Consider the following 24028-nt stretch of genomic DNA (forward strand, 5'->3'; position numbering starts at 1 on the left):
CCAGGGAAATAGTTCCTTAGTCTCATGATTCTTTTTTTTCTGTTTTCCTTACACTTTCTTTAGTTGATACTCTAACTGACCTATTACTGCCGGATTCTTCAGCTGTTGACCGGCCACACAATCTTGACATCAGTTGCACATCAGCTTTGAGAATTGTGCCATTTGCACATTCTTACCACGGTAATTCTTTACATTTTTTGCCTTGATTAAACACCATATTATGTTTCCATTACTTCATATCAGATTGCTAGGTATATTATACTAATCAGGACTTCATTCCTGTTCAGTTTGGCTATTCGTATGACAGAATTCCCACATACTGAGGCACCTCTGTAGTGACGGCGGGATACTTAAGTTCTACATCCTTATGTGGGCCGCTGTATTGATTATTTTCCGCCCTCCATATTTTGGTTAGGTATGTTATTCAATTTTTTTTATCTCACACCTATGTCTGTTACGTTTGAACATTGAGCTTGGCATTTATCAGGCTTTGTTTTCTTTAGATTTCTGGTATCTTTTTGGGAATTAGCCATGTTTTAAGGAACTAACTGATGTACGAAGACTGTCTATCTATTTTCACCGCTCCGTCCGGTTCTCTGTTTCCGGCACTTTCTACTCACAGAGGTAACGATTTTTGTATTTCTTCCATATTAGATTGATATAGCCTAAGAACTATCTGTGTGTTGTTTTACCTACATATTTAATTTTCTTTAGCTTATGTTTCACCATCCACGTGATAGATCCCATTAGAGGTAGTACTCTACTAAATTACAGTATGATGGACGTTATACAGTTAATTCTGCAGGAAAAGATGCTTCAGTAGACCTTCAGCCCCTCTCTCGAGTAGGGGCAACCTAGTTAATCTTATAATGTTGCATGAATTACAATGCATATTAGAACATGTTACATTGTTTCAATTCCCTATTTTTTAGGGACAGATTAATGTTCTAAATACAATTAATGCCATTTATCTTTTAACTGTATACATTTAATATGACATGAACAGTCTATGCATTGTGCTTACAAAATTTTCTTTACTGAATTTATGCTTTCCTTTTACATTAAGAGTCCAAGTGTGGCCTTATGAAGAAGAGGAGAACTTCCTCGAAACGCGTCGCTAATCAATTTGGACTCCATTTTTCTTCAATTTGAGCTTTATCTATTGATACTGTTTCTATGCACTATAAATAATCTTTGTCTGAACTATAATTCTTGCTGAAAATAATACAGCCTGACTATAAAGATATATATTTTTTTATCTCACACTCCTGTGTCTGACCATATGTGTTAGAAACAAATGTATGTACAATGCATATAACGCAGTTTAAACAACTGTATTGGATTAATCCAAACATTTGAAAGTGTGCAGGGGACGGGAGGGTTCCCAAGTTGAATCCTCTTTCTGTTTACTGTTTATTGTCGGGGTCTTGTGCCATGACCTCAGTTTTCCCCCCCGCACCTAAAGGTTTATACAACATAATCCTCGAATCTCTTTACTAATCTTACTTACTATAGGTGTGCGCTTCTATCTAAACCCTTCCCCAGACTTTATGAAGTGACACACTCTGTATTTTATAACACAGGCTCTGAATCATGTTTGCAATATGGATGTGCAAAATGTGCTTTGTTCTAATATCTGCCTGCCTCATTGTAACTTTGGAGAGGCTTTTACATGATGGCAATGAACAGGTTATGCACAATGTGTAATGTGGCTATAAAGAGCTTGGCTTCGTGACTGACATGGCAAGGATGACAATACACCATAGGTGTTGCTTAATAAAATGGTTTCATTTACATTAAATATGTTCGACAATGCAGTTAGACCGTGGCATTTTCACTGGTGTTTCAACTGCATTTCTCTTTAGATGTTCTATGCAAAGCATTGGCCTGGGTTTATCCATTGACTTTCTGTTAACACTACTCTTATGCAAGTTTCAGAGCTGCTGCTTAATTAGACCAAGCCGTCGTCAACGTTTTTTTTTTGGTTATGCTGAGTTAGGCCCCCTCCCCATTTCAATGTTACTACTTGCTAATCTCCCATTGACATGGCGGAATGAGGACAGGATGTAGGAGTATGAATAAGGTTAATCTTTAGGGCGCCTGGCGGGGTCCTATTATAGCCAGGTTGGGTACAAGTATAAATACGAATCAGGATGAGAGGTCCCAAAAACAGCTGTGTGGTTTTGAACATATAATTTTATTTAGAAACACCCCACATTTTTTTTAAGATGATTGCTCAACAACTTTCGATAAGCACGAAAGGGACAATGGACAGGTGTGATTATATACAACGGAAATACAGGTAAGTATCAACCTCTAAAATGTCGAGGTAAAATCTCCACATAAGGGCACAGGCACAAATGACAGTAGGGTAGACCTACAGTTGAACGCAGTGCACCCAGGACGGAAAATAGTCCAGGGGGTGATTAACAAAAAGTGTACACAACACTATCTACAGAACATACACAAAGGGGTTTATACTGTAGGGCCTATGCCCTTATGTGGAGATTTTACCTCGACATTCTAGAGGTTGATACTTACCTGTATAAACGCCTTTTGTGTATTTCCGTTGTATATAATCACACCTGTCCGTTGTCACTTCGTGCTGTCGAAAGTTGTGTAAATAATTTAGCAATCTGGTTTTTGAAATAAAATTATATGTTCAAAACCACACAGCTGTTTTTGGGACCTCTCACCCTCATTCTTTGATAGGAGTATGAATAAGTGTCTCACTATAGGGAGTAATGTACTCCTAAAACAGTCACCTTTCCTCTGCACGACCTGCCAAACATTCTCCCTAAAACCTAGGTCGGTATCGGGAAGTACAAAGACAGATAGAAAAGAACTGAAGAGTGAAGAGTATGTACTTGGATGAGGCTGAAGACCACTTTCATTTTTGAAGGGCTAGTAAGCTGTTTAGGTCTAAATGTTTAATCTGGCATCTAGAACAAATGAATGGTTTGGTTTTGTCTGTGAATGTAATGGTTTTCTTCATGTCCTCTCTCCCCACAGTGTTTGGCGACATTGTTTAGTATATATACAAAGTAGTGACAACCAACATCAGTACTTAGTCCAGGGGTGCCAGCCAACCAGTTCCCTCCAAAACTAGGCCAAATCCTACAATGAAAGCCTGTGACCAGAGGGAGCTGGATGCTGCACGCCTCACGCTAGTCTCTCTCCATCTCCCTGTCCCTCTTTCTTCCCTCCGTTCTCCCCAAACGTCACATCCGGCCACCTTTTCCGTGCTCCTGAATTTGCACCTTTGCCCTTGCCTCATCTTTCCAAAATTTCAAGGAGGAGCTCGCTCCCGAGCACCCTTCTGCCTATCCATGGCTGCCATCCTTAGTCGGGAAATGCTTCTCCTTTGAAAAACAAGTCACCAACGTGTGCATCCTTTGAGCAAAGAGTACCTTTCCTTTCTGTCCATCATCGATACTGGCACTAAGAGCAATCATGCCAAGTTGCTAATACCGTTCATGGTTGTGGAAGCGACCTTGTGTTAGCTTGGACTACTATGCCGTAACCAGCTGTGACAGCCCTGTTCCCTTTGGGAGAATCTTGGAGAAAATGTCTGACAGCCGAGGCATAAAACAGCTTCCTCTTTGTATTTTATTAACAATTTACAAGTGAGATTGTATTTTATTAACAATTTACAAGTGAGATTGTGGAACATGGGCCATGCATATGGTTAGCGTCATAATGTTGACTCCATTTTACATTTGTTAAGGCCCCTTCCATTGGCTTGAAAAAACAAGATGGTAGCAGATGGTAGCCATCACATGTGTGTTCTTTGCAGAGCATTATAGGTATATGCCTTTTCATCTTGAAATTCGGGTGACATGGTTAATAACTCAAACCTTTTCCCAATTCTAGGATTTTCTCTATGTAATCCCCACTCCAAGCCAAGCTGCACGAGCAGGTAACACAGTCTATGCCAGCCTTCTGTATCGCCGCAAGCTTTCCAGAGAGGAGCTAAAACCGGTAAGAAAGTATGGGTTTGTTTCTGAATGTATTTGCTTTTCTGGTAAGGCAGAGTGGTCTCTTTCTAGGTTGGAGACTTTTATTATAATTCCATGTATGTAGAAGTAAACAGTATGTTTAAACAACCAGACAAGGAAAACTGCCCGTGTCTATACAGGTTAATCGAGCGGTCGGTCTGCTTGTGGAAACTAAGTTTCCCACATTTAACTTATGTTCTCTTTTAATACAGTAAGACCATGCCCTTATATCCATTCATAACCACAGACCCACCTGTTCATAGAGGGAATCAGCAATCTTGTCTGATAAGGGGAAATTCCGTCTTTTCTCTGCAAAAAATATACGCCTCTGTGAATATTGAAAATGAGACGAGCACATGCAGTTAAATAGTAGCCTATTTATATCCAGGGGGGTGGTGCCTATATTGTAATGGAATCTAGAGCCCTTGTCCCTACTGTTAAATAACCCCCTTCCCCATTTGTTTACAGTGAAGCTGTGGCACGTTTTGCAGAGAGAACAAATTCAATTGTCTCTATAGTCACACTGGCACACTTGTCTGTACAGGGAAGTTGGCTCTGCTGTTTATTTCGGGCACTGCTCCATGCCAATGTAAGCAAATAGAGCGCACAGTCTTTACTGAAAAATCTGAGGTACTGCCCGAATTGTGAAACTGGACCACTTTTGTTTTGATGGAACAGATAGAAGCCCCTGTGTTTAAATGCAAAATCACACTGGTAGATGGGGGGGACGCTCCTTCTGGATTTGCTTTACAGCCGAGGTACTAGGCTGTATTGTAAAGCTGTGCGTCCCGTCTACTCTGGGAATCAGCCCATTTGTCCAGAGGAAATATACACAGCATGTCTCCTTGCTGCGAAGTCCGACAGTAACCCACTAACATTTCATAAGAGACAATCTCCAGCATTGGATCTTTCATGGATTCACATGCTGTGAATATTCCCCGGCCTCAGGCTGGGAATACCCGGTTGCTTTGATTTAGTAATTTTCCTATGGAAAAACTTGACACCTTGATTGTCCCATCAACGTCGTTGTGGGTGCTTTTGGACCCCACCAATAGGCCATCGCGTATATAGCTCTGCCCCAGCAGCTTCCCCTCAGATTTCAACCGTCTTTCAAGCTGGTGGGATTCCTCGCGTCCTTCTCTCATGAGGGAAAACTACGTTCCACACAATTAAAATTTCTTCAACTTTTCCTCCAACCGGAGTAATTGGCGACTCTTATATGGTCCTGTTTACAACCATGGAGTCCTCTGGCTCGAGAAGGTCCTTGTTCAGGCCTTGTGACACTTGTGGCCTAAAAACATTTGTATGAAAATGACAGGCATGCAGAGTGTCTTTACTGCCCATACCCAAACCATTCCGTGGAGGAATGGGAAATCTGCCAGGGTTTTTCACAAAAAAACCCTTAAGAACAGAAACCGTTGCCTCATTTGTTGGCTGAATGAGGCAAAATCGTTCATGAGCCATGATAAGGCCAAATGCCCCTTACCTGTTAAAGACTACAGGTAGTGGTGAGGGGATCCCATACTGTGTTTAAACACTCGTCCAAGATCCCGTTGACAAAAACGCCATAGGAAAAACTGAGGGATAAAGGCTCATGCTCATAGACTAAACCCACGTCCGACTCGTCTAGAAGGTCCTCTCCGACGACGGACAAACACAAATCCACGCTGTCCATGAAGACAGTCTTCTGCAAAAAAGAAATCCCATTCGTCCTCAGAGTCTCGCAAATCCTCTTATGGACAAGAGTTGTCCACGAAGCACCCTCCAACGACCAAATTGTTGTCTACATCCACTTGGGCGACCAAATCAACAATGGGACCTCACTCACCGATGTCCAAAAAACACAAATCGCTGGGAGTAAGACTACAACCCTGTCGACCACTATCGCAACGGAAACCACTGAATTACCTATACAGGACAGTATATCATTCGCCAAAGGTATACTAAAAACCTAGACAAGGGACGTGTTGCAGCATGCACATCTCTCCTATAAGCTACGCAGACGACATGCCAGATTACATTTTACAGCATGAAATCACTTCAGATTTCAAGCATCCAGCAGAGGAGTGCTCAGGGGTCATGGACTCCGATCCTGAGGAAGGTACATCCCATCCTCATATTCAGAGAAAACCCTCTGATCGCCTGCCATCAAGAGGAAAAGAAACACCTCTAAGAATAGAAACACATACTCTACCATCCGCACCTTCGGGCAAGGGAGGTATGAATGCACAGTACCCTCTTTTAAACCCTCAATCCTTGCTCACCTCGCAAGTGCTTTCCATGCTACAGTCACTATTAGGTCAACTCAATGCCAGGCTTCCACCCCCACAGCCACAGACAGTTCATGCATGCAGAAAATACCAGGGTACATCAGGTCAACGGCAACAGAGGGATCCAGACCATTCTCCAGGGACCAAGACAAATGTCCAAGAGTTAAATTGCCTCCTATGCAAACAAGAAGAGGGAGAATTAGTAGATACACACCAAGACACTGGTCCAAGGGACACAAGCTCCGTTTTCTCTTAGTCTCCTTGCAGAGCCGATACGGTTGCCAGACATTTCGTCGAAAAAAATTGGTTGACCAGACAAATGGTCGAACCAATTTGGTCGAAAACCAAATGGTCAAATTTTTTTTTTTTTATTTTAACCTTTTTTTTTTTTGGGGGGGGGGGTCCCCCCCACCCAACCTCCTTTTTTTTCTCTAAAAAACCCTTTTTTAACTAAACGAAACCCGAAAAATAAATATATAAATAAAAGAAAAAATTCGACCATTTGGTTTTTGACCAAATTGCGTCGACCAAATTGCAGTCGACCAGTTTTTTTTCGACGAGTTGACTGGACACCAGCCGATACATTGGACACGGATGACCCGGAACCAAGATATACAAGGTAGTCCTGCTCAACCCTCGCCTGCAGATGGCATTTGGGCTTTCAACCCTGTTGTATTGAAGGCATGCCAGGAATTCGGTTGAACTCCCGAAGAAAAAAACAATTACTGTTTTCATTTTGACAACATGGGTAAGCGCAGAAAGGCTGTGTTTTCTATACCCATCCTAGATCATGTTTGGCAGGAAGGCCTTCATACTCTAAAACATCCATTTACAGAGCTATCACTTAAAGGAATGCTGGATAAAAATTGTAAGGCACCCGATACAACATGAAAATGTCTCTCCTCTCAACCCTCTCCAGAGTCGGTGTCAGCGGGAGCGGGTCGCAAGGCTTGTACGCAGTACAAATGCACCACTCCCCCAGACACATGCCTTCGGTAAAAAGGTGCTCACCATCGGAGCAACAGTCAAAGTAGCCAATGCCCTTGCGATAGTTGCTAGCTACAATCAAGAAATGTGGCTTCAATTGGCTCCTATACTAGAGCACTTACGGGAGCAACAGAGGAAGGAAGCCATGACACTGTTGCGTGAAGGTGAGAAACCTCAAACCACAGCATTAACATCGCTGTAGACCTTGCTGAAACGGGGTTCAAACAAATTGGCAATGGGGTAGTCCTCAGACAAGAATGGCTATGTTGCACCGACTTTCGGCAGTAGGGACAACATAAGGTGTTCGAAATGCCATTTGAAGGAGAAAATCTGTTTGGTGACAAAATTGACGAGACCCTCAAAACAACGAAATCATACTCTGATACTACTAGATCTCGAACAACCTTAGAGGGCAGATTGTCTTTTTGTTCCTTTCGGGGAGCTTTGGGTAATTCTAGATTCTCGTCCTCAAGGACCAACAAAAATTATGGCAGATCCGGATACTACTCTCAGGGCTACAAGAGAAATTACCAGTCCTCTCAGTGCAGCAGCAGAGTATCACCCCGGACAGCGAAAGTGTGGATCAGCCTTCTCTCAGAGGTAGGCAGAACAAGACTCAACAATGACTGCCTCAGGGGCACACAAGTCGGAGGAAATGTGGCGTTTTACCTCAGCCAGTGGCACGCAATTACAAAAGACAGATGGGTGCTAGATGCCATCCAGCACGGCCACTTGTTGGAGTTCAACGCGCACAAATCCTGTTGTGTCTCATAAAGCGGTCACACCCGCACCTTTCAGTTCTACAACAGGTGGTGCGTCTAATGTTAAGGAAATGGGCAATCAGAAGAGTTCCTCATTCGGCAAAGAGAAATGGAGTATATTCCAGGTACTTTGTCATCAAAAAACCAGACGGGAAGTGGCGTCCAATCCTGGACTTGCGAAAGCTAAACAAAAACATCAAAAAGCAAAAGTTCAAGATGGCAACACTTCAGGACGTCATAAAGGCCATACAACTCCACAAATTTTTGGCAGCGTTAGACCTCAAAGAAGCATACTTCCACATCCTGATGCATCCAAGACTCCGAAAGTACCTTGGATTCATGGTCGGCGAAAGCCATTACCAGTTTAGAGTAATTCCATTCAGCCTAAAACCGGCCTCAGGACGTTTACAAAGTGCTTAGCACCAGTGGCAGCTTTTGTCAGGAAACAGGGCCACCATGTCTACCCATATCGAAACTGGTTGGTTCGAGATTCAACATGTCAGCAAACCATGTTATCTCTGAGATAAACAGAAGTTCTTCTTGCAACAATTGGAATTTACAATAAATTACACAAAATCTTGCACAGTTCCTCCAAAAGGTTTGGTGTTCCTGGGTGCTCAATTCCTCATGGACCAAAGTCTTGTCAGACCCTCATCAGACAGGATGAAAAAATTGATAACCCTGGCAAATTCATTCACTCCAAACAAGCTAGTCATGGTGTGCAAATACATGGCTCTCTTAGGAACCCTGTCTTCCTGCATCCAGCTAATTCCCAACTGCAGGCTAAACATGCGACCAATAAAAGGTTTCTAACTACCAGATAGTGCCAAACCCAAAGCCTTCTGGTCAGACAAGTTTGCCATCACTCAGACTCTCTCAAACACACTAAAATGGTGGACATACCCTTACAACATCGCAAAGTGGATGCCCCTTGTGGAGCCCAACTACCATCTCACGATCGTGACCGATGCGCCTCTGGCGGGATGGGGAGCTCACCTAGGCAAACACCAAGACAAAGGCCTATGGACCCCTGAAGAATCTGCCCTCCACATAAAGGCACTGGAACTGCGTGCAGTACATTGGGCACTAAAATCCTTCTTCCCGCTAATCATGAATTCAGTGGTACGAGTCCTGACGGACAACACAACCACAATGTTTTCCTGCGGAAACAAGGCGCAACGCGGTCAAACAACCTGTCCCAAGAAGCACAGACCATTTGGCACTGGGCCATTCACAACAATATTCGGCTTCAAATCTTCCACCTCCCGGGGATACACAACAAACAAGCGGACACCCTCAGCAGGGATTTATCGCAGTCCCACAAAAGGCAACTACACAACAGCCAAATATCCACAATCTTCTCGACATGGGTCATCCTCCTCTGGATCTCTTCGCTACTCGGAGCAAAAAGCAGTGCAAGAAATTCGCCACCAGGACTCCTCATCCCGACTCCCATGGACCGGAATGTTCGCATATGCGTTTCCTCTCATCAGGAAATCAACCCAAATGATACGCAAATATCACTGCAAGATAATTCTGGTAGCACCGTACTGGTCCAGACAGACCTGGTTCTCGGACCGCCTTCAACTAGCGGCGGACAGTCCAATCCATCTAAGATCTTACGCCAACCTTCTATTGCAGATCGACTGCGTGATTCTACATCACAACCCGGGCTCCCTCAAATTAACAGCGTGGCTCCTGATCATTGCGAATTCGGCCACTTAAACATCCCACAAGACTGCCAGCACATTCTAGCGGCGGCTAGGGATTTGTCCACTAACATTTCCTACTGGCACAAATGGAAAAGTTTCTGTACATGGTTGGCAACAGCAGCCCAATCTTCAACCTCTGGCCATAAAACCTCAACAGGGTTCTTCCCTACCTTCTCAGATTGGCAAAAGAAGGTCTACCGATCTCCTCTATAAAGGTGCACTTGGCGGCAATTTCTAGATTTACACGGTTAAGCAGATCACCTCCTCTCTACTTTGACAGGCTACTGAAACACTTCTTAAAATCTTTGGTACTTTTCCTCCAAAGAAAAGGATTCCACTGGTATGGAGCCTGAATCTCGTCCTGGGCGGTCTCTGAAAACTCCTTTTGAACCTCAACAACACACATCAAATTTGTGGCCTGGAAAGTGGCATTCTTAATAGCCATTACATCCTTTAGGCGAGTTTCAGAACTACAAGATTTAGTAGTAGATCCTCCGTATGTCTGATTCGCTAAGGACAAGGGGATCCTTTCCACCAATCCTCACTTCATCCCGAAAGTACCATCAGAATTTCACAAGAATGCAACCATAACTCTGCCTACATTCTTTCAAAAAGCAAATTCCCAGCAAAAAGAGTCCTGCACTCTCTGGATGTTAAAAGGGTGTATCTGGACTGGACAAAATCATTTAGCACTAAACAACTTTTTGTCGCCTTTGGCCCCTCAAACAAGGAAAAAGCCATTTCAAAACTAGGCATCCCGAGGTGGATATTCTCAGTGATTTCCTTCTGCTCACAAAGGCCAACAGGCTCCTGCGAACTGCGGTTAGAGCACATTCTACAAGAGCCATGGCTGCCTCTGCAGCTCTCTGGTCCGGAGTGCCCATCAGACAATTGCCAGGTGGCAACATGGGCAGTGCCTCACACATTTACCAGGCACTACTGTTTACAACAACAGCACGCTGAAGATGTGCAGATGAGATGAGTAGTCCTTCAACGGCTGTTCCAGTCAGGAATGCCCTGCAGCTTCTGGGGTATTTTCTTGTACTTATATATATGTCTCACATTAGCGCAGACAATTTCAAAGTCTCATCTTTGTTCGCCTGGTTTATCTCCTCCTAACATGTATACTGCTAAAAAAAACTATTCACATCATGTGAATTATCCATGAAAGATCCAATGCTGGAGAAGGGAGTAGTTTCTTACCTGTAACTCCATTTCTCGAGCATTGGTATCTTTCATTTATTCACATGCACCCTTCAGCCTGCCCCTCCAAGCAAACATCCTCTACAGGGAGATATCGTCCAGCTGGAGTGGTTGAAATCAGAGGGGAAGCTGCTGGGGAAGAGCTATGCACTCGACGTCCTATTGGTGGGGACCAAAAGCACCCACGACGACGTTGATGGGCCACTCAAGTTTTCCATAGGAAAATTACTAAATCAAAGTAACTGGGTATACAAAGCCTGACGATGGGGAATATTCGTAGCATGTGAATCCATGAAAGATACCAACGCTGGAGAAATGGAGTTACAGGTAAGAAACAACTCCCTTAGGATGAAGGGAGTTTAAACTTAAAGAACTCCCACTTTTCAGACCACCTGTCTTTAATCTTCTGTCAAGGAGTAGGTAGCCTGCGTTCCCATCTAAAGCAAGGCCGCAGGGGGTTTTGAAGAAACCCAAATTCAGCCACACTTGTTGAAAATGTATAATTTTTATTTTATTACTGAACTAATGAAAGAAATGTATTTTGCAAGCACACAGCCTGCCGCATCATCTGCTGACGTGTTTCTCGCCTTTGACCCAGGAGGCTTTGTGAAGGCAACATGAAGGGAATTAAAAAGTCAAGAACTCCCAGGCATTGTGCAGGCAGGGTCTATGTTCAGTTGGCCGACTTTAACATTGTGTTGAGGAGTAGCTGGCGTGCATTTTCATCTTTTTTGCAGTTTGGAGAGCACCTCTTCGGAAGTGAGCCTAAATTGATAAAGCAATGTAGTAATTGGAGTTTAATTGTGAAGAATATCATCATTCCTAACGAATTGCACTACATCTATGGGCTGCTGGATGTTTTTAACTTTGTTTTTGAAATTGTGGGTGGTAGTGTTGCATAGTTTCTGAGTGGGTTTAAGTTTGCTGCAAGAATTTGGGTTTTTCATGTTCGAGGGGATTGCGTCCTACAACGTATTCCATATCGATGACAGTAATCCCCAGAGCTGTGCTGCTTCGGAAAATCTTTTGGCGTCTGCGTCCTACTTCGATACGCCGCCCTCGAGGACCTCCTCCGATGGCCGACGTCACTGTATGTTATAAGTAGGACGCACGACGCCCGTAGCCTCAGTTCCGCTTTTTCCACTAACATGTTCGCTTCGGAGATCTCGGCACGCCTCGACTCTTTGGAGTTTCTGTTCTTTATCGGTTCTTCGAACCTGTTCGTATTGTGAAGTTATCCTTCGTGAAGTCTACCTTATCTTCCACCCCGCGTCCGGGCTTTAAGAAGTGCGGGGACTGTGGGTCCAAGATGTCGGTGACGGACTCGCACAACGCCTGCCTCTGGTGCCTCGGGGAGGCCCATGACACGGATGATTGTGTCTACTGCCAGTCACTTACGTCCAAAGCCTTGCGGGAGCGCAAGAAGAAACTGTCAGTAGGTAAGGTGTCCAAGCCACGGAAGTCGAGGTCTGCGGGGCTTTCGACGGACGATTCGAGGGGCGACTCTCCGCTTCGTCGTCGGAAGTCCAGTGTGTCTCGGTCCTGGGGTAGGTCCCACCACTCCTCTGCCTCTCCGAGGCACTCCCGGATGCGCCGTCATCGGTCGCCTTCCCCGTCCTCATCCGTGGACTCCGCCCGTCGGCGGGTCGCTTATCCCACCAAGCACGCGACGCTGGAGGAATGGGCTTCCTTCGGTAAGAAAATGCAGCGATTCTCGAATCGCAGGGCACTGGTCCGTCCGCGCCTCCGAGTGGGGTCGGTCGTGATCGGTCGAGAGACACTGCTCGTACGCCTTCGGGCTCGGGTGGTCGGCACGATTTGTGGGAAAGATCCCGCTCGGACAAGGGGAATCGTTCTCGTCATGCCCGTTCCAGGTCCCGGTCCTCAACGCGCTTGAGACCGTCTGCACATGTGGTGTCTTCGAGGAAGATGTCGACGCCTGTGGCGCCGAGGTCGTCGACGGACGATTTCGAGGCTATGCCTCCGAAGAAGTCGTCGACGCCATCGGAGCCCAGGCTGTCGAGGGACACGCTCGGGGCTCCGTCCTCGAGGCCTGTGTTGACGCCGTCGATGCTGTTGGCGCAGCGTTCGGCGTCGACGCTGATTTACTCAATGCCTTTCGAGGCTGTTTCGACAGGGGTACCCCGGGGCATGGTGGAACCCCCTAGAAAGGCTTTGGCCAAGGTCAAGCATGGTTTTGTTCCCCATTCTGTGCCCTCCTACAGCCATCTTGAGTACATTTCAGAGGTGGATGAGGGCTCCGATGATGGCATGGTTCCTGATAACGGTGCCAAATGAGATTCTTTCGGGCCATAGCCAAATTGAGGACCTGCGTCAGTCCCGGCACAACGCCAGTGGTCTGGACACCTCTGCGGAGGTGTAGTTTTGTAGGCCTGAGCCTGGCACTCATGCCGACTCCTTCGTACCGGCGCCTTATGTCTAGGGTCACCGAGTACTTGTGGTGGTCTGCTCCTCCAAGGGATTTTCTTCAGGATGACCTCACGGATATCCTCGACCAAGGTCCACCAACTGACCCGGTACTGCCGTTCCATATGGCTCTACAGAGGAGGGTGGCAGCGGCTTGGACTGCTCCGGAGAGTCTCCCGGCAGTGGCCAAGTCTTTGCCGCGAAAATACAGCCCAGCCAGTAGCGACCCCTGCTACTTGACCAAGCACCCCACTCCAGAGAGTTTGGTGGTGCAGGCGTCTACGGCCCCAGCAAAGCAGGCGTTGTATCCTACCATCCCTCCTGACGGGGACGACAAGCGTTTTGATGGTTGGGCGAAGAAAGTGTTTTCTTCAGGGGGTATGGCGCTTCAGGCGGTCAACTCCGTGTGTGCCTTGTCACGTTTCATGCACACTCTATGGAACTGTTTCCTTAGCGGCTGAACATATTCCCGAAGGGGACGAACGGGATGGTTTCCTGGCCATGGTTCAGGATGGCAAGGATGCCATGTGTGAGGCCGTTCAGTCGGGTTTGGACATGGCAGATTGCGTCAGCTGGTCCATGGTGGCGAGCACCGTAATACGCAGGTTTGTGTGGTTGCGGAAGTCGGGGTTTGCTCCTGATGTGCAAGCCCGGCTCCTCAACATGCCCTTTGACGTGAACATCTTTTTGGCAGCAAGGCTGACGAGAGCCTTGAGAGGTTGCAGACCTCCAAAGCTGCATCAAAGTCGTTGGGCGCTGCAGTTCAACAACCTCCGCCTTTTCGTCCTAAGAGACAGCAATGGAGGGGAGGTTCCTTTCGTTATTACTCATCCTTTGGTAAAGCGAGAGGAGCTGCCAGTCAAAGGGGCCATCGTAGGAGTGCCAGAGGTGGAAAACGAGGTACTCGAAGTGCCAAGGCCGCTCGGGCAGTTGCCTCTTTGCCCTCGGGCAACGCCACAGCCGCTTCAGCTCAGTCATGAGGCCATGTCCCATGGTTCACCGGTTGGGGGAAGGCTGGCGCAGCATCTTGTAGAGTGCCGTGCCATTACTTCAGATGTGTGGGTTCTGGAGATCATAACCCACGGCTACTGTCTACCTTTCCGGCAGAGGCCTCACGACAATCCACCGGGGAATCTCTCTTTGAAGAGTCTAGATCCGCTCCTTGCGCAGGAAATTCAATCCCTGCTGGAGAAAGGCGCCATAGAACTGGTGCCTGCAGTGGAGAGGAACAAGGGCTGGTATTCCCCTTATTTTTTGATTTCCAAGAAAGACGGGGGATTGAGACCCATCATGGACTTACGCGGTTTGAACAAACTCCTCAGGAAGGACAAGTTCAAGATGGTTACTCTCTCTGAAGTCCTCGAGGCCCTTCAACTTCAGATTGGTTGGTGTCTCTCGACCTCAAGGATGCTTATTTTCATGTGCCGATCCATCCAAAGCACAAGAAGTACCTGAGGTTCGCGGTTGGCGACTCGCACTTTCAGTTTCGGGTCCTGCCGTTCGGATTGACCTCCGCCCGAGGGTCTTCACCAAGCTCCTGGTAATGGTGGCAGCAGATCTCAGGAAAGGGGGCATTCTCGTCTACCCTGACCTGGACGATTGGTTGTTCAGGGTGCGCTCTCCTGAGCAAGTCCTGGATCATCTGTCAGTCACCTGCCACTCCCTCCACAAGCTGGGCTTCTCCCTCAACTTAAAGAAGTCCCATTTGACGCCAACTCAGAGGCTCCAGTACATCGGAGCAGTACTCGACACGTCCCTGGAGCAGTGTTTTCCTCCCCAGGTGAGGGCTCATCACATTCAGCAGATGGTGCACAAGTTTCAACTTGCCCAGAGTCTCCCAGCATTCGAGTTCTTGAGATTGCTCGGCCTCATGGCATCCTGCATTCTTCTGGTGCCAGAGGCCAGTTTGCGGATGAGATCTTTGCAATGGGCACTCCTTCCTCCGGCAGGATGTCGGACCCTGTTCAGGTGCCGTCCTCAGTCGCCCAGGACCTTCTGCGCTGGGCCGTTGAAGGCAGTCTGATGAAGGGGGCTCCTTTTTGGCTACCCTGGCCGGAGGTGACGATTGTGACGGACGCATCCCTCACGGGATGGGGAGCTCATGCCAACTAGTTGACAGTCAGCGGTCGTTGGTCTCCGTCGGTGTCCAGACTCCATATCAATCTGTTGGAGCTGTGGGCTGTCAGGCTTGCCCTGAAGGCTTTTCTGCCGACTGTGCGACGAAAGAATGTCCTGATCCTGATGGACAACACAGTGGCCATGCACTACTTCAACAAAAAGGGGGAAGCAGGGTCACTTCCTCTGTGCAGGGAGGCGATGCAGCTCTGGTTCTGGGCAATCCAGCAGGAAGTTTCGATCTCGGCAGTTCATCTGGCCGGAGACGAAAACGAGATGGCGGACGCTCTGAGCAGGCAGAGCGCGATCTCTCACGAGTGGGAGTTGGCTCAGGAGATTCTCCTGGAGATCTTCGCCCTTTGGGGGACCCCTCAAGTGGATCTCTTCGCCTCCAGTGTCAACTGGAAGTGCGAGAGGTGGTTCTCGCGGGCATTTCCTACAAAAGGAGCCTTAGGAGACGCATTCGTGGTGGAGTGGTCTTTCCCACTGCTGTACGCATTTCCTCCAGTCCCCGTCATCCCGCAAGTGCTGCGGAGGTTACAAATGTTCGGTTCCCAGATGATCCTCATTGCTCCGGCGTGGGCCCGGAAGGACGTGGTACCCGGACCTTCTCGACTTGTCCATCTGCCCTCCACATAGTCTTCCCTTCTGAGACGATCTGCTCCCACGGGAGGGGGGGGGGGTCAGGTTCTCCATCCAGAGGTCAGATCCCCCAACCTTCACGCTTGGCTTCTGAAAGGTTGAGGTATAAGGATCGGGACCTCCCTGAAGACTTGGAGGTGTTGCTTTCGGCCAGAAGGCCCGCAACTAAGTCCCTGTACCGTTACCGTTGGCAAAAGTTCTGCGACTGGTGCAGGGTCAAGAATGTGGATCCTTTTGCATGTGACATTCCTGTGCTTCTGTCTTTTTTGCTTTCTTTAGCCCACAGTGGCTTGCAAGTGGGTACGGTTAAAGGTTACCTGGCGGCGCTGTCCATATTTAAGCGCTCGTCTCAAGTGTTCTTATTTTAAAATTCCTTTAATTTCTCAGTTTCTAAAGGGGCTCACTAATGTGTTCCCTCCGTCACCTTTCCAGGTGCCCGGTTGGGATTTGAGCCTTGTCCTCAAGTTTCTGATGGGTGCTCCGTTTGAGCCTCTGCATTCTTGCCCTTTGAGACTGTTAACTCTTAAAACTGTATTTTTGGTTGCAGTCACTTCCGCTCGCAGAGTGACTGAGTTACAGGCACTTTCAGTTAATCCACCCTTCACTGTTTTTCATAAGGACAGGGTTGTCCTTAGAGTTCGTTCTTCCTTTCTTCCGAAGGTGTTGTCGGAATTGCATTTAGGCCAGAAGGTTGTTCTTCCGGCATTTCATCCTCCTCCACATCCTGGTACGGAAGAGGAGAGGCTCCATAGGCTCGATCCTAGTAGAGCTTTAAGCTTTTATATTTCACGCATGTCCTGGATCAGAGTGGACGATGAACTCTTCATTGGTTACGCTGGAAAGCGTTTGGGACAAGCTGTGACTAAGCAGACTGTCTCGCTGGATTATTCTGGCTATTTGTTACCGCTTGGCGGGTAAAGAACCACAGTCGACTTGCGGGCCCATTCTACCAGGGGTATGGCTGCCTCTACTGCCCTACAGAGGGGTGTTCCTATTCGTAACATCTGTGATGCAGCCACCTGGGCTTCGGTCCATACTTTTGTACGTCACTACTCCCTCGATTCCATCCGTGGGCAGGATCAGGCCTTTTGCAAGGCCGTCCTTTGCTCGGCAACTTGATTGGGCATTATAAATTTCTTTTGCTAAATTTTTTTCCCACCTCCTTGCATTGGTACTGCTTTGGGAGTCTGTCATAGATATGGAATACGTCGGAGGACCCAATCCCCTCGAAGAACAAGTTACTTACCTGGTAACGTTCTTTCGATGGGATGGTCCGACGACTTATTCCATATCGCTCCCTCCCTGCCTTCCCTGCTACAGAATTTCTTATGCGATTGCAGCTTACGTTTCTGCAAGGCTTTGTGTGGTCAGACTGGCAGAAGACTGGTGCCACATGTTCTGGGAAAAAAAACTACAACTGAGGCTATGGGCGTCGTGCGTCCTACTTATAACACCCAGTGCTGTCGGAGGAGGTCCTCGAGGGCGGCGTATCGCTGTCATCGACGCAGGATGCAGACGCCGAAAGATTTTCTGAAGCAGCACAGCAAGATTTTCTGAAGCAGCACAGCTGTGGTGATTACTGTCATAGATATGGAATACATTGTCAGACCATCCCATCGAAAGAACGTTACCAGGTAAGAGAGTAACTTGTTCTTCTTGGTGATTTTGAATATTTCTTTTGGTGGGTGGCCTTTCAGAAACGTTCAGCACAATGAATTTTCTGTACTTTATTAAGATTGCTGGTTCGTAGAGTTTGATCTCCTGGTGATATACCGCTTTGTCTTGAAGGTTGTAGTGTGTTCCTTTCATGCTTTATTTTCCATTTTGTTTTCTTTAGGGTTCATAGTTGGGGAGTGAACCCCCTTGAAGTTGTTTTTATTTTTTATTTTTTTTCTCTGCTGGGATGAATTATTTCATAGGAACTATGATGTTCATGGCCTCTGTAATCAAATTATGGAGAATGTCTGCTTGTTCCTCTGGGAGTTGATGATTTGTTATTGATATGATTAGCTTGCTGTCTTCAGTTAGACTGCTGATTCTCCTCTGGGTTGAGGGTTTTCCATCTTCTCCTGTTAATGGTCGCTTGGACCTTCTGACGGGACCGTACCTGTTGATGCATTGATCACAAATGGTACATTGAGGTGTTTGGCTCACAGAATGTGGATCGGAGGGGCTGTAGTATGCCTTCATTTCACAATATTGCATCCAATGTATCAGACAGTTTGAGTAGTCCCTTTTATCATTTAAAGTAAAAGCCGGCCATGTGGGAGCTTAGTGGTTTGGTAAAGTTTTAATTTTCTTCTTCAAACCAAACCTTGATATCTCCAAGTTTAATTAGGTGCTCATCTTCCACCATAGGTTTGCCAGCTGTGTCCAAGAGCCTTTTTATAACAATGGTATTGTATGTTGGAGGTATATATAAACAGGAATGCTAAGCTGGTTTGGTGGTTGAGATGTAGGTTCATGATGAGCCAATTTGGAGTGCAGAATTTTCATAAAGAGATGCTGCAGCAATATTTTCTCCTCCATTTCCCTCTTGGTTGGATTGGCGGATATTGAAGCTGGCTGGGATCATTTCATATGTTGCTACTACCTTCTAATAATCTGATACCCAAGTTTTGGTGGTAAACAATATCTTGGTGCTTCCTTCACTGCAAATCTTGTGAAACTGTCTTCTTTGCTTGGACTTGGAGCAAGTGTTGAACAGGTTGTGGTGCATCTTAATCTCCCTTGCTGAGACTCATTGTAATGAAGTTTGTGGCTCTGGGCGAGTCTTACCGCCTGGGTGTGTCTTGTCTTCTATGTTTGTTCGCTTAGCTGGGCCATGGGTTGTAGGTACCTCCTTAGCTGGCATGGGTTCCTCGTTGAATAGTTCTAGTAGGATATTTGTTGGGTAGATGTGTTCAATTGGCCTGTGATTGCATGAGCGATCCTGTAGTTTTGATATGTGGGTTTTTCACTCCGTTATAAGGAAGGATGTGTTTAGTTGGATAGTTTCTCCTAGTGTCCTGAAATCATTAATTGTGGTGGGAGACATCCGCCATTTCTGCCTCCATAGGGTTTGTATTCTGGGTGGAGCCCTCCCTTGGACCAATCTAGTTCAGATTTGTCACTGTCATTTGTTTCCTTCTGTTATTTCTAGTTGTATTGTTTTTCTGGCACATTGTCCCTGGTCTCTGTTGCTCTGTATGCTTGGAGCGTTGGTGGGTCACAAGGTAGTGCGGAATGTGTAGAATCTTTGATCTCGATGTTGGTTGTGATCACGTGTGATTTGTGTGTGGCTGGGGCTAAATTGGCACAAGTTGCATAGGTCTGGAGATCTGATTCGGTGGATGCTAAAAAAGAGTGTACACTAAGTTAGATACAATTGTTCTTCTTTGGGAACTGTCTAATTAAACTACAAATCAGGAACCCAAATGCTGCAATATTGGTCACCTTCTTCTTCTCCTTCTCAATTATCGGTTTATTACCTAAAATGCTCCTTCACAAAAAAAGAGAAAAATGTAACTTGCATAGTTGCAAATTACATCAGTTACATTGTGCATTGTTAAGGCTCAAGTCAGTGCCTTTTGGACAGTGGTGAATGGACAGGACCACAGCTTGTATCAATTGTATCACAACTGAATCTGATTTCAGAATTGGAATGGATCGAGTTTTTTGGTAAAAGGTTTGGCGACCCAACAAGGGAAAACTAAAATCTGGTTAAATCAGAATATGACAAATGTGAACACTCCTTTGAGATTAGTACAGTCAAGGATCTGATAATAAAATGTAAAGGATTGCATGCCTTGAGACTTAATGGTCTGACCAATAAAACCTTTAAGGCAGATCCAAATCTTTGGGCGCATCTTCTGTGCTATGAATTTAAGGACATTTTCCGGACAGGTTTCACTCTGTCATCATGGAGCACAGCTCATGTGGTACCCATATTCAAGTGCGGGAGTAGGTCGGATCCGAAAAATTATCGGCCGGTCTCATTAATAGATGCCGACTGTAAAATCTTCTCGGCTCTATTACTATCGCACTTGGAAGAATGGGGAAAACAGTTTTATTCACTCAGTAAATTCCAGACGGGGTTCCGTAAGGGCCACTCAACTATCAATGGGCTCACTTTCAAATGCATACAAGAACGCATGGAGGGAGGAAAAGGGTTACACATTTGTGGCCTCAGTTGACCTTTCGGCCCCATTTGACTGTGTGGATCACAGCAAATTATGGAAAAAATTGGCTACATGGGGTTTCTGAACAGGCTCTGGAACATCTCTGTATAACCTGCCACTCTCTCCCCAGACTGGGCTTCTCCCTCAATTACAAGACGTCCCACATGATACCATCTCAAAGACTCCAGTTCATTGGATCAGTACTGAATGCATCCTTGGGGAAAAGCCTTGCCACACTAGGTGAGGGCTCAACACATTCTGCAGATGGTCACCAAATTCCAGAGTGCCCAATGTCTTCCGGCCATCGGCTTTCTAAGGTTGCTCGGCCTCATAGCATCCTGCATTTTCCTAATGGGCTCTCAGGACTCAGTGCACTCAATTTTCAGACAAGATGTCCAACCTTATTCAGGTTCCGTGCAGAGTGACACAGGATCTCCGGTGGTGGGCCTGCAGGGGCAACCTTCCGAAGGAGAACCTTTTTGGCAACCATGGCTGAAGATAACCGTAGTAACGGATGCCTCACTCACAGGATGGGGAGCCCACGCTAACGAACTGACAATCGGCAGTCATTGGTCCCCATCGGAGTCCAAATTACACATCAACCTTTTAGAGCTGAGAGCAAACAGACTAGCGCTGATGGCCTTTCTACCCTCTGTACAGGGAAAGAATGTCCTGATAATGACAGACAACACAGTAGCCATGTACTACCTCACCAAGAGAGGTGGTGTAGGATCACTGCCACTGTGCAGAGAGGCAATGCAGCTCTGGTTCTCGGCAATTAAAGAAGGAATCTTCATAACAGCGGCTCACCTAGCCAGAGGGAACACAGCGGCAGATGCTTTGAGCAGGCAGAAGTGTCTCCCACGAGTGGGAACTAGCTCAGGAAGTCCTTCAAGAGATCTTCACTTTTTGGGGAACCCCTCATGTAGACCTGTTTGCACCAGTGTTAACTGGAAGTGCAAACTATTCTGCTCCAGGGAATTACCTCCAAGAGGGGCTCTAAGGGACACGTTCATAGTAGACTGGGAGTTTCCACTCCTGTATGCTTTTCCTCCAGTCCCCGTCATTCCTCATTTGATTAGGAGGTTGAGAAAGTTTGGGAAATCCATGATCCTAATTGCTCTGGATTGGGCCAGGAGGACGTGGTACCCGGACCGTCTGGAAATGTCCATTTGCCCTCCAAGATGTCTTTCGCAAAGAGAGGAACTTCTCACACGGAAGGAAGGTCTGATTCTCCATCCAAAGGCCAAGACACTCAACCTTCACGCATGGTTTCTGAGAGGTTGAGATATAAGGATTGTGACCTCCGAGATGACATAATGGAGATTTTGCTTTTGGCCAGAAGGCCAGCATCAAAATCCTTGTACCGCTACCGCTGGAACAATTTCTGCAGCTGGTGCGGGGACAAGAATGTGAAACCTTTTCTGTGCAGTACACCTATGCTGTTATCGTTCTTGTTGCAACTGGCTAATATGGGGCTCCAGGTTGGCACAATTAAAGGATATCTGGCAGCGCTGTCAATTTCTAAGTGCTCGTCTGAAGAGGTATCTTTCTTCAAAATGCCACTAGTGATACAATTTCTGAAGGGAATGACAAATGTTTTCACTCCAATCCCTTTTCAGGTTCCAGTTTGGGACTTTAATCTGGTTCTAAAATGTCTTGTGTGTACTCCCTTCAAACCAATTCATTCTTGTCCGTTAAGGTTAACCTTCAAAACCATTATTTTAGTTGCTCTTGCATCAGCCCGTAAGGTGAGTGAATTTCAAGCCTCGTCTTGCAAGTTAAACCCCCCAAATTGTCTAATTTTCATTTAACACAGATAATTGTAGTTTATTTTTTATTTCTTTATTTTGCATTTGGTAATTCAACCTTTTAACACATTAACAAATCTAAAAACAACTGGTAGCGTAATTCATAAAATCAAGAAAAAACACTAACCATGAGACCTTAACATTCACTGTTAAAAACGGCCTTCACATAATAATAAAACCCTGTAATGATAAAATGAAAAAAATATAAAAGTTTAAAAACCGTGATAAATAGGGTGGGGTATATCAATGTAGGTTCATCAAGGGTGACTGGCTATGTGCCAAATTGTTGAAAAGGTGGGAGAATCTGATAAGCTTGTCCTGGATATAGTTCCAAATGTAGTATGCAGCTGCCATGATGATCAGGGATTCGGCACAATAGATGGCACTCCAAAATTGGTCAGATCCATAATCATCAAATTTCTCATTTCTTTTAGAGTAGAAATTGGTCAAGAGGCTACAGTTGGTGAGAACATGCCGAGTGGTTTCAATGTCTTGGTTGCATATCCTGCATAATCGGTCCTCCCTGGGCACCCCGGTCCAGGCACCTGTGTTGACAAAGACAGCTGTTTACCATGCAGGTATAGAATAAATCGAATACGCAAGGGCGAATATCACTTAATAAGGTAACTACGAGGTACGTTAAGGAAATAACCTCAGTGACTATATTTCGCATACATGGCTGTGCCTGTCAGGTAGGTAAGTGACTGGATTCTATTCCATTCCATTGTTCTTTTCACATAATTTGAGGGATGGAAATCAATAAAGGTGGCCTAGCTCGTATTTCCTCATGTTTATCCACCTACTCATCCTGGAAAGGAGGAGGAGAGGTTGCACAGGCTTTGACCTAAGGCAAGCACTTTGTTTTTATATTGCTAGAATGTCGAAATTGCGCTGGGATGATCAACTGTTTGTTGGTTGTACAGTCCATAAATTGGGGATGGCAGTGACAAATAGACCTAGTGTAGGTGGATTATTTATGACATTTCTGAGAGTATGGAAAAGATCCTCCTTAAAGCCTCAGGGCACAACCCACCAGGGGCATGGCTACATCCACTGCTTTACAGAGAGGATTCCCAATTCAAGATAATTGTGCGGCGGCCACATGGGCCTCCGTTCATACTTTCACAAAGTATTATTGTCTGGACTCTTCCTCAAACCAGGAAGGAGAATATGGGATGGGAGTTTTACATTCTGCTCATACAAACCCATAAGGAACTCGTACATTCTTACTCTCTCCTAAATACTGCTTTGGTAGTGCATCAAAAGATGAGGAATGCGTAGGAGGTAAAAAGCCATTGAGGCCCTCGAGGTACATCGAGCCGACGGGCATTGACGCGCTGCGCCCCCTGCTCAATTATTGTTCCAAGGCAGCTAAAGCTGAATATGGATATATCAAAAGATGAATACGTGGGAGGAACATCCATTTGAAATAAGTTTACCAGGGGTAAGTAGCTTATTTTTCTCCATGATACCCTCATTCTGTATCATGGACCAGATGACTGGCAGCAGTGTCTTTGCTTTAAGAGCTCTGTCTGAGGCAAAACACTGTAACTAGACCTAAAAGGGAAACGAGCCCATTAACGAAAAACAAAGAAAATTGTATTTTCTTGTAATTCCTGATTTCATTTAATAGCATGGATTTAATTTACACTTTTCGATACGGACTGGCTAACAGGCCAGTGCCTTCCCCCACAATAGATAGAGGGCCTTTTACAGAAAAGAGGGGTCCTTTGCTGGCCATTTCCCTTATACATGTTTTGGTCTTGCTGGCATTCTGAATGAGTGAGTTCTGAATGAATTTATAAGCTGACTCTCAGAAAATCTATAATACTGTTTTTTGTTTTTTAAAGAAAAATTGTTTGTTTTGCTGAAAATGCCCATGATACTTCTAATTTGCATAGAAAATTCCCAAACTTCGTAAAGGATTTACAGAAACTGCCTT

General features: G+C 46.0%; 1 protein-coding gene across 4 annotated transcripts in view; it reads left to right on the plus strand.

Moving 5' to 3' along the window:
- Nucleotides 1–24028, plus strand: part of LOC138452925 (carnitine O-palmitoyltransferase 1, liver isoform-like) — a 1293714-nt gene that overhangs the window by 515865 nt on the left and 753821 nt on the right. For all 4 annotated transcript variants that reach the window (XM_069605291.1, XM_069605282.1, XM_069605298.1 and 1 more), the window contains exon 8: nucleotides 3874–3981. In XM_069605291.1, the coding sequence (XP_069461392.1) occupies nucleotides 3874–3981 (108 nt within the window). The remainder of the gene's footprint in view (nucleotides 1–3873; nucleotides 3982–24028) is intronic.

This window comes from Ambystoma mexicanum, chromosome 1p (genome assembly GCF_040938575.1).
Source record: "Ambystoma mexicanum isolate Mex_15411 chromosome 1p, UKY_AmexF1_1, whole genome shotgun sequence".
In the NCBI taxonomy this organism is placed as follows: Eukaryota; Metazoa; Chordata; class Amphibia; order Caudata; family Ambystomatidae; genus Ambystoma; species Ambystoma mexicanum.